This window comes from Nicotiana sylvestris, chromosome 8 (genome assembly GCF_000393655.2).
Source record: "Nicotiana sylvestris chromosome 8, ASM39365v2, whole genome shotgun sequence".
Lineage (NCBI taxonomy): Eukaryota > Viridiplantae > Streptophyta > Magnoliopsida > Solanales > Solanaceae > Nicotiana > Nicotiana sylvestris.
Genome location: NC_091064.1, coordinates 167,512,101 through 167,522,768, shown reverse-complemented (window position 1 = coordinate 167,522,768; position 10,668 = coordinate 167,512,101). Strand labels below are relative to the sequence as shown.

Below are 10,668 nucleotides of genomic sequence, written 5' to 3'. Positions count from 1 at the left end.
ATTTTTGTTGTATCACAGAGTGGGAGAGAAAGAAGAAGATAGTGAGAGCACTTTTTTTCTCTCTGTATTTTTTCTCTAATAATTTTCTTTCAAATTTCTCCGGAAAATTTCCTCCAAATTATGGTGAGTGAAAATGTCTAAGTGTTAATTGCGTGAAGATCTAAAACTCTGTAATTCCATCTTTTCTTCGAAATAAACCGCAGATGAGATGAATAACTTTGTAAATTCGAATGTGTAGTTTATTGTTTATGAGTTTAATCGGGAAAATTTACATATATCAGGAACTATTTTTTGATCTGCAGATACATTTTAAAGAGGCTTTCTTTTGAAGGATTTTTGAGTTTTGAATTCTTCAGCTAATTGTGAAGATTTGGGTCGTGGGATTATGTTTCTTTGAGGTCTGTAATTTGAACTGTTACTCGATTTTCATTGGGTTTTCTCTGCTAAAGTTTGGTAATTGACATGAAAATTTGCTTTTTCTGTAATTTTTGTTAGGCAGGCGCTGCATTTGGAGAGATTCAGTTGAGATATTGGAAGAAATCTGAAGTATAGAGATCATGTTGAAAGATTTTAAGATCGGAATTGAACTCGAAATCTGATGAACGAAGCGCTGAAATGTCGTCATTTTTACTGAAGAATCTCTAATTTTTCGACTAATAAATTGAGTTTACAGAGTTTTAAAATCGCAATTCTTCTCAAATCGGTTCATCTGGTAGCGAACCCGATTCAATTTGCCATTCACGAAGCTCACAGACGAAGAAAGAAAAGATTTTCTCAGCCAATCGATGGTGGTATGAGGCAAAATCAAAAAAGATAAGGTAAGCATATCAGTTTTCGGTGAAAATCGGTTTCAGTTAAAGAGTTTGATTTTGCGTTTTTCAATGACAAAATCTTACGTTTTGTTCTTCTTATAGCAGACTGTTGACAGATCCTGATTGCCATAGAATCTTGTTTGAGACGCTCTCCCGAGTGCCGATAGCTCCATACGAGCATCAATTTCCATTTTTGGAGTCTAAAAAGAGGGACAAACCATTTTACACAAAGGTAAAAATTTCGGCTAATGCGATTTTGTTCTTGCTGGCTAGCCCTCTTTCCCTTCGATTGTGCCATTTTCATGAGGTTGTGAGCTCCCTCTGTCGGTTTCTGTTGATTTTCATCTCCAAAACTTCAGAGCTTTTTTCACCAGTCCTATAAAAAAATTCCAGTAAACTCTGTTTTCTCTAATCTCAGTGGGGTTCTGTTTCCATTTTTCTGGGAATAATCCTTTCCTCCGATTCTGAAAATTGTCAAGAATTTTTTGTAACTAAGGGTGAAATGTTGATTATCATATGTTCTCTTGTTTTTTTTTGGTTTCATTTAGAGTATTTGTAGAAATGTTGTTTCTCCGAACATCTTTTTGGTTTCTTCAAACAGGGAGTTTTGTTTTCACTTTTGTTTGGCCTTCATATATTTTGATATGAAAAAGCATCCATTTTCCTTCTTTCAGATGCTCAGTGATAGAAAATTCTACAATTTTCCTTGAGATTTTCTCAGCAATCACACAGATGGTGCAGTATTCACGTATCTTATTTTTGTTTTGTACGATTTTACCAGAGCTGTATCTTTCTGCATTTGGACAATTATTTCCTAAATTTAGATAGGATAACTTTCAATTTCTGATCACGAATTTATTTTCTGCCAATTTCCCAAAAAAAAAAAAAACTTTTCTTCTTTTTGTTGCTATAATTAGTGGTAAGTTAACTGCGGTTAGTAGTAATGGAAAAAGTTTAACCTGAGTTAATTAATTTTTGTGTTTGGTTGGATATTACAGGTGCGCGTGGTGTATATAAAAACCAGAGATGGAGAAAAATTCGAGAGACGGATTATTATTGCGATCAGCTCAGAACCTTCAGAAAGAGACGAAGTCAGCTGCTGCTACGACGTCGTCTGATTTCGTGTTACAGTGGGGGAACCGGAAAAGACTTCGGTGCATGAAGGTACAGAATAAGAATATTAGTCATAAAAGTAATAATAATGACTCGGCCGATTCAGTGGCGGTTCAGAGAATTCCGGTTCGAGTTGATCGACGGGTTGTGAGATCTGATCTAAATAAGGACTCCGGCAATCAACCCGCTACCACTAACACTGCCAATAGTAACGGTTATTTGAATCTCCGGCAGCGTGGGGCGTCCCCTTCCCATCGGAATCTCAGGTAAACTTTTTTCTCCTTTTTTCCTTCTGAAAATGCTTGTTTATCGCGTGATTGTACACGCTCCGGCGTGCTGTGAGGTCAGTAACGGCAGATGAAAGGATCGTAATCTAATGTGTAGTGCTCCTTCTCCCTTCATTTTCTAGTATCTAAATTTATAATTTGTGATCTACTACAAATTATAAATGTTTTTAAGGCTGTAAAATGAGAAGTATGAATTTAAATTATTTTCAAATATAATTTAATTGTTCTTTTTATGCCAGACTAAAAAGAAAAAGAAAATCGAATAAATTTGGACATAGAGAGTATTTACTTGCAGAAGAGGAGTATGTAGTACAATTTTCAGATATATATGCTCTATATGTAAAACTCATATCAAATATTTAGTTATAAGTTTGGAAAAAGCTTAAAGCATTAATCGTAGCCAATTTAAACAAATATGAAGCACACTTTTCATTATGTGAAAAAGCTAAAATCACTTTTTTTAAAAACTGAGTGGACATGAACAGGGTATTGACAACATAGGGGTTCAAAAAACATAAAGTTGGTACTTGGCATCTAAAACTTGATAGCCTTAGCTTAATGTTTTTTATCACCACTATATGAGCTGAGCTGGTATTATTGTACGGCTTGAAGGGTGGGTTATTAACTTATTATTTTTATAAAGAAATTCTATTACGTTGAGGGGTGAAGAAAAGAAAAATGAGGCAGTAAAAATGTTAGTGCGGAGAAAGTGATACAACTAGACTCGTGAGCCTGGGGTTATAGTGGACGAGCTTTTCTTCACTGGATATTTTATTGTGGGTGCTCACGTTTTGTAAGCTTGATACCCATTTTCAGAATGCTCCAAGGGATCGTTTGGTTGGAATACGATTTATATCAGTATAACTTATGTCGGCATAACTTATATTGAGATAAGTTATGTTGGAATTAGTTATGCTGGGATTGTTGTTTATTCATTGTTTGGTATGTTGTATTAAGAATGACAATTGCATAATTTCTAAGAAGAAGGTATACGTTATACCGGTGCTAATTACCCCACCTTTTATAAGGTATAAGTTATCCCGGTGTTAAAATTAACATCGGATAACTTATACCTAATTTGCTAACCAAATAGAGTATTAAGGTGGTATTAAATTTTTATACCACCCTTATACCTTCTTATAATTTATACCGGTATAAGTTATGCCAGTATAAGTTATATTGTGATAAGTTATGCTGAGATTGTAGTTTATTCATTGTTTGGTATCTTGTATTAAGAATGACAATTGCATAATTTCTAAGAAGAAAGTATAAGTTATATTGGTGCTAATTACCCCACCTTCTATAAGGTATAAGTTATCTCAGTATTAAAATTAACACCAGAATAACTTATACCTAATTTACTAACCAAACAAAGTATTAAAGTGATATTAAATTTTTATATAATCCTTATATCTTTTTATACACGACCCCTAAGGGTTTTGAATGAAATGATTGAACGCAAGTGCTAATGTCATTGATCCGTCACAATTGCTTGAATGAGGTGGATTACTACATTAAATAATTGGTTCTTAATTAATTATTTGGCTGATAAACTGTATTTAATGTTTAGCTCTTTCTGTGCTCCCCTCTCCATTTGGATCTTTTTTTTTCCTTGGTCAAATAATTGGTTCTGATTGGGTTGAATAATCAAATCAATTGACCTTGACATTGTCTCTCTTTGTGTTTCTTGCTCTTGTTTAGATGGGCGTTGATCATATAAGATTGGGGTCTTTAAAACATTCAGATCCTACCACATCTGACTACTTTGTCTGAATTCTCTCGGCTGTTACTCTCCTCCAGATTAGATTTAGTAAATGCAAAAAAAAAAAAAAAAAAAAAAAGAAGAAGGTGATTTGGTCTTATCTACTTAAGTTTTGTGGACATAATTACTCTTTCTTGTCATGTCATAGGAGTTAGAGTTACTGGTAATATAATTAAAATGCGTACAAATTGACTTAAAAACATTATTACATTATTTAAAAATATATTGGTTAAGCACCAAGGTATAGTTTCAACTATATAGATGAAGAAGAACAAATAAAAGAAAATATATATTTAAAAATTAATTGTTGAGATATTGGATGGGCAAATGGTGGATTGATTGTAGTACATGTGAAGCTGAAGAAATTCCTACTTTTAAATCGTCATACTCAAGAAGGGGCTTAGGTATGTGGGTCCACCTTTTCCCTACAATTGATAGCATCCCACAGCCATTACTATTCCAATCTTGTAATCAAGACACGTAATCTTCTCTACAATTCCAATCGGACGGCTCCTACTCTGCCATTGCACCCTACTTTTTTCTCTTCCAATCCGGGACTAATAATCCACTGCTATACCCATTATTCATGTTCTATCTCTTTCTACACATTGGATTCACTTTCACAGGTCCATCTTCTTTCTCTCCTTTATTAGTTTCTCCATTATAGTTCCCATCTACCTTCCCCAAAACAGCCATTTTGACGAATCTCAGATCTAGACCAACGCTAAGGTTATTTTGGTAATTACACTCTTGGCTAAACTTTTTGTTTATTTTAACAATTTTATTTTTTTAAAAAAGGAAAAGTGCTTTTTGTTTTTATATTGTTATATGACGAATTGGGTTTTTGTTATTCTCAGGAATTCAGAGAGTACAACTGCGATGAGAGAAAGGAGCAACGGGTTAAGAGGGATGGCTTCTCCGGACAAAGTGGGTGCGCACGATAAGCGAGGTAGTGCGCACGTTAACCACCACAACCACCACCAAAACAGTAAGACAAACAATAATGATGATGCTAGTAACAACCACCATCACCATCACCACGGTGTAGGGGGCGGGTCTGCATCGTCGGAAACAGCGCACGACAGCAAGAAAGGCGGAGGAGGAGGTGGGTCTTCGTCGGGGAGCGACGCGATTCCGATGGTGTGGCCACCGAAGTTTGTGATCGGCTTAACAAATAAGGAGAAAGAGGAGGATTTCATGGCCATCAAAGGCTCAAAGCTACCTCAACGACCCAAGAAAAGAGCCAAATTCATTCAACGTACGCTCAATGTAAGCTTTTACTTTTCCCCTTTCTTCTCCGTTACTCTATTATTTTATTTTTATTTATTTCTAACCTTTTTGGTTTCCCCTAACTTTACTCAATAAAACTTTGGTAATAGGGTCATGATAGTAACATTTTGAGTTAATGATATGTTTTGAGCTCTATGTGAACCAATACAAATTAGAATATTTTTGATAAAAAGAAACTTCTATTCTATGTTATTCCATTAAACAAAATTTGGGTTTTGCTGTTAATTAAAATTTTGTACTAAATCAGATTTATATAGAATAGGTCTGTCGAAATAATCAATTGGACTGTACGTTAAAAAAAAATAGACTGTACGTTTGTGGTATCTTAATTATTATTTTTTTTTTCAAAAAAAAGGAACTGTGTTTTGGGTAGTGGTATTTGGTGGGGCTACGATATTTATGGATGCTTAGCTTTGGCTTTTTCCTCATGGGGGCATAAATAGCTAGGATAAAAAAGTGTAACAGAGCTATAAGGACGGCGAGTGGGAGTTTTGAGGGGACACGTGTTATCTTTAGGCACGGATTCTTCTGAGTATACTGGGGCACCACTAAAATTTTGGAGAATGTTCGGTAAACTTTTAATAAACATTGTTTTAAAAAAAATGTGAATTAGCTAAAAAGAATTAGTTTAATTTAAAACTGACTTGGTAAGGACAAAAACCTGGAACAACTCTAGGCATATTATCTTCAATGATTTGAATAGCATTAATAATAATATATTAATATGGCTATAAGTTTTAATGTTAGGTTCTTATGGACCCTTCCCTTCCCATGTTAATAATAACCGTAATTACGTATAATTTGTATGAAAAAAGCTATAGAATATTATTTAATTAATCAACTAATAAGCTTCGTATGTCAATTATGTAGCTGATAAGTCCAGGGGCATGGCTTTGTGATTTGTCCTTGGAGCGGTATGAAGTTAGAGAGAAGAAAGTAACCAAGAAGGTATCATTTTTTATTTGGGTGTCAAAATTAATAATTTCCATTTCTATTTCAATTTTGGGGTTAGGATAATAGAATATTTCTTCGTAATTTTGCAGAGACCAAGAGGGCTAAAAGCTATGGGAAACATGGAATCTGACTCGGAGTAGACTGTCTTCTGTTTGCCAATGTTTCATTGAGTGAGAAAAGGAAAAGGCAAAAAAGAAAAAAGAAAAAAGAAAAAAGAAAAAAGAAAAACCACGTGAGTGCAAATATGAGCTGTTGGTAATCCTCAAGATCAATGTACTTCTTTTTCATGGTTTTTCCCCTTGGCATCAATTATAAGAAGAAAAAAATGTTTAGCCATATATAATTTTGCTCTATTTTAAGTTGTTTCCCTACAAATTTTCCTTCTGACAAATATAAAAGATAAAGATATGAAATAAATAAAATCATGACCTAAAGTTTCTTTTTCCTTGTTTTTTAAATCTTTCCAAACCAAGAAAACAATGTAAGAAACTGAAAATGGCAAAAAAGTAAGGGAAAAAGAAAAAATTTGGAGATTGAAAATTGTGTCAGTTTTAAATAACTTGAGCTAATAATTTGTGAAAAATAAATTACCTTTTAGTTCGATCGTAAAGGAAGAAAAGTTGGATTATATTGGTCAAGTTGGATTCTCTTATTTGTACCATTTGTCTATGTTTTGAAGTCTATTTTCCAATTCGTCTCCCATTTTAGATTATGACTCTGTTACTTGTTCCATTTTAATCTAATCATTTTAACTTAAGCAAACTTTGAAAGTATTGAGAATGATTCATTTATTGATTCATGATCCGTCTGAATTTAATTCAACTCATCCAATCACGTAGAACGAATTTTCAAAAAGGATACTACTCTCTTCGTTCACTTTTACTTGTCCACGATTGACTTTGTACGTTTTTTTAAGAAATAATAAATAAAGTGTATAATTTACCATGATATCCATATTAATTGGTGCATAGTCTTAATGGATTTGAAAAATAATTTGGAATGAATAATTAATGTTAAGCGCAAAACAGGAATAATAAATTATTTTTCTTTTGATATGCAAAAGTGTACTAGTAAAAGTGAAAATCTATTTTTAAAATAGTGAAAAAATCTTGGTATCCATGGGCAAAAGCAAAGGAAACTAAAACACCAAAGGACAAAATAAGGAACAACTTTGCCTGCCCTTTGTTTTGGCGTATGTATTAAAGATTGATACATTAATTTTTTATGTAATATATGGGCGTTACGCAATCTCACGCTGGCCCTTTAACATTTTGGTCTTTTATAAACATAAACATCACTACAATGAAAGTGTTTTGTCATTTTTTATGGATGTTAAAAAACAATGAAAGTCGTATATTTTTGCGGTAAAATAAAATAAGAAAAACAAGGATCGCTCTCTTGCATGCTAACGGCTTCCCAGCAATGCCTCATGACCCCTTAAACGCATCTCATGGCCTCCTGGTAAGGAATCAAACTTTCAAGCAAGTAAATAATTTTCTTTACTTGTGTCTCTTCCCCTAAATACAGTATTGTCTTTTATTATTGCAATCAAGCTTTCTTTCATTCTAAATTCTTTTTTCTGTTCTGTCAATTGCTCTTGACTTTAGTTTTCTCGTACAACACTGACAATCTCGTCTAGCATACTGAAGGGACCCAAGTTGGCGGATAGTAACTGTACGGACATCGGTTGTTGGTTATTTAGCTTTACGTCGCCCTTCCAAGAAATCTCAGGAAGGCGCCGTGTAACAGTTTATTTGATAAGAGAAGATGTTTGAAGTTATTAAAAAGATATCATACACAGTGTTTGGTATGAAATCAAATATCAAAAAATATTTTTAAATTTTTTCATGTTTGGTTGATTTAAATATTTTAGAAAATATTTTCTTCATGAGCTCATTTTCCTCCAATTGAAGGAAAATATTTTCATTGTTAAGAGAATGAAAAATGTTTTCCAATTTTTTTTAACCTTCACCCGCCCAATTTCCCATCCCCACCATGCATTACCCACCTGCCCCAACCCTTCCTACCCCTATCCCCACCCCCAAAAAATTTTCAACTTACACATTTTAAGGTAAAAGTATCCCCACTCTACCCCTTCCCCGCACCCCTACCCTAAATAAAAATATTTTTAAGAGTACTTTCTTTTCATGTTGTGGATAGAGTACTTTTTTTCATTTCAACAAAATGAATATTTTCTTTTATTTCAACCAAAAAAAGTATATTTTTTTTCATCATGTAGAAAAATTATTTTCTTTTATTTTAACAAAATATTGTAGTAAAAATATTTCTTTCATTTCAACAACATAAATATTTTTTTTCTCATGATGTAGAAAAAGTATTTTCTTTCATTTTAACAAATGAGTATTTTATTTTCATGTTGTAGAAAAAATATTTTCTTTTTCAACAAAAAGGAGTTATTTTAGTTATAGAGCACAAATTTCAACGTTATTTTTGCGGGAAAAAGTAAGCAACACATTAGTTCCTTTGGGATTGTGTGAGTATTCTAATAAATAATTAAATTATTAAAGAAAATAGAGTTCTGAAAACGCTGGGTATGTGGAATTTTTTTTGGGGGGGAGGGGGGCGCATAGGAAACATTGAAATTTAGGGGAAATGGGGTGTGAAGAGTAGTAAAAAATTATTTTCTTAAAAATTATTTTCTACTATCTAACCAAACACTAAAATATATTTTCCTGAAAAAAGAGAAGCCACTGTAAATCTTAATTTCTGAAATCTTAGTTGAAGTTTACTCTGACATTTTCTAATTTCAAGCTCATTTTCAAATATTTTGATTCAATGGTTGAACACTTGAACTTTTCCATTTGAAGAAAACTTTACAATATGCACCAACGCCTATCCATATTTCAGGGAGGTGTCAAATGTAGAGTTATTAACCAAAATCATCCTTATTGTTTGACCATAACTTTCATTACATCCTTATAATATTTCACTTAATAGGAAAAATTCTTAAGTTAACCAAAAATACTCCTTTTTGTTATAAAATAAAGACTGTAAAGTAAAGACAAGTATAGAGAGAAACTGTTATATTATTCGAATTCAAACTGATGTACATAATGAACTGAAATCTCTTCTATTTATAGAAGAAAGGAAGCTGCTGTGTAAGCTGCTACTATACCAGATATGGATAATCTTCTACTGAGAGCAATGTTTATCCATAACGGAGTACTGAAAGGATAAGCTTATTATACCCGATATGGATAATCTTCTACCGGGGGTAATGTTTATCCATAACTGGGTACTGAAAGGATAAGCTTATTATACCCGGTATGGATAATCTTCTACCGGGGGTAATGTTTATCCATAACTGGGTACTGAAAGGATAAGCTTATTATACCCGGTATGGATAATCTTCTACCGGGGGTAATATTTATCCATAATCGGGTACTGAAGTGATAAGCTTCTTCAGGAAGCTTATTTCCAATAGAGTACTAAATAGATAAACATATTTACGGTGGAGTCCCATATGGATAAGCTTCTTCAAGAAGCTTATTTACAACGGAGTACTAAATGAACATCCATAATATAATATATTTATAACACTCTTCCTTGGATGTTCATTAAAAGATAATGTGCCTCATTAAAACCATACTAGGAAAAACCACGTGGGAAAAAATCCCAGTGAAGGAAAAAGAGTACACATATTTAGTAAGATGCATTGCTAGGTGCCTCATTAAAAACCTTATAAGGAAAACCCCATGGGAAAAAACCTTAGTAAGGGAAAAAGAGTGCATCGCGTATTTTACCCCCCCCTCCCGATGAAAACCTTGTTTCAAATATTTGAGTCTCCGCATTCCAATCTTGTATACCATCTTCTCAAAAGTTGAAGTTGGCAAAGATTTAGTGAATAAATCTGCTGGATTATCACTTGAACGGATTTGTTGCACATCAATGTCACCACTTTTCTGAAGATCGTGTGTGTAGAATAATTTTGGTGAAATGTGCTTCGTTCTATCTCCTTTTATAAATCCTCCCTTCAATTGGGCTATGCATGCAGCATTGTCTTCGTATAAAATTGTGGGTCTTTTCTCACATTCCAAACCACATTTTTCTCGAATAAAATGAATTATTGATCTCAACCATACGCATTCCCTACTTGCTTCATGAATAGCTATTATCTCAGCGTGATTTGAAGAAGTAGCAACAATAGATTGCTTTGTGGAGCGCCATGATATGACGGTACCTCCATATGTAAATACGTAGACGGTTTGAGATCGAGCTTTATGCGGATCAGATAAATAACCTGCATCTGCATAACCAACAAGGTCTGCACTATTTTTGTTAGCATAAAACAAACCCATATCAAGAGTTCCCTTTAAATATCGCAATATATGCTTAATCCCGTTCCAATGTCTCCGTGTAGGAGAAGAACTATATCTTGCTAGTAAATTAACAGAAAATGCTATGTCAGGCCTTGTAGCATTAGCAAGAT

General features: G+C 33.4%; 1 protein-coding gene across 3 annotated transcripts; it reads left to right on the top strand.

The window, feature by feature from the left end:
• LOC104249377 (uncharacterized) lies at positions 1–6,571 on the top strand. Of its 3 annotated transcripts, none has more exons than XM_009805794.2 (8): positions 1–123; positions 303–398; positions 500–818; positions 918–1,044; positions 1,811–2,191; positions 4,832–5,243; positions 6,135–6,212; positions 6,308–6,571. In XM_009805794.2, exons 5-8 carry the CDS (start codon positions 1,839–1,841, stop codon positions 6,356–6,358), a joined length of 894 nt encoding a protein of 297 aa, XP_009804096.1. In that variant the 5' UTR covers positions 1–123; positions 303–398; positions 500–818; positions 918–1,044; positions 1,811–1,838; the 3' UTR covers positions 6,359–6,571. The 3 variants fall into 3 exon arrangements, with proteins under 3 accessions (XP_009804096.1, XP_009804094.1, XP_009804095.1); XM_009805792.2 differs by having other exon boundaries at positions 496–818; XM_009805793.2 differs by having other exon boundaries at positions 496–818; positions 915–1,044.
• Positions 6,572–10,668: the final 4,097 nt, after the last annotated feature.

Excerpts from the sequence above, each read along its gene's own strand:
- LOC104249377 (XM_009805794.2), top strand. The coding sequence starts at position 1,839 with ATGGAGAAAAATTCGAGAGACGGATTATTATTGCGATCAGCTCAGAAC. Across the intron at positions 2,192-4,831 it reads CCTTCCCATCGGAATCTCAG|GAATTCAGAGAGTACAACTG; the intron begins GTAAACTTTTTT and ends TGTTATTCTCAG. Across the intron at positions 6,213-6,307 it reads AGAAGAAAGTAACCAAGAAG|AGACCAAGAGGGCTAAAAGC; the intron begins GTATCATTTTTT and ends GTAATTTTGCAG.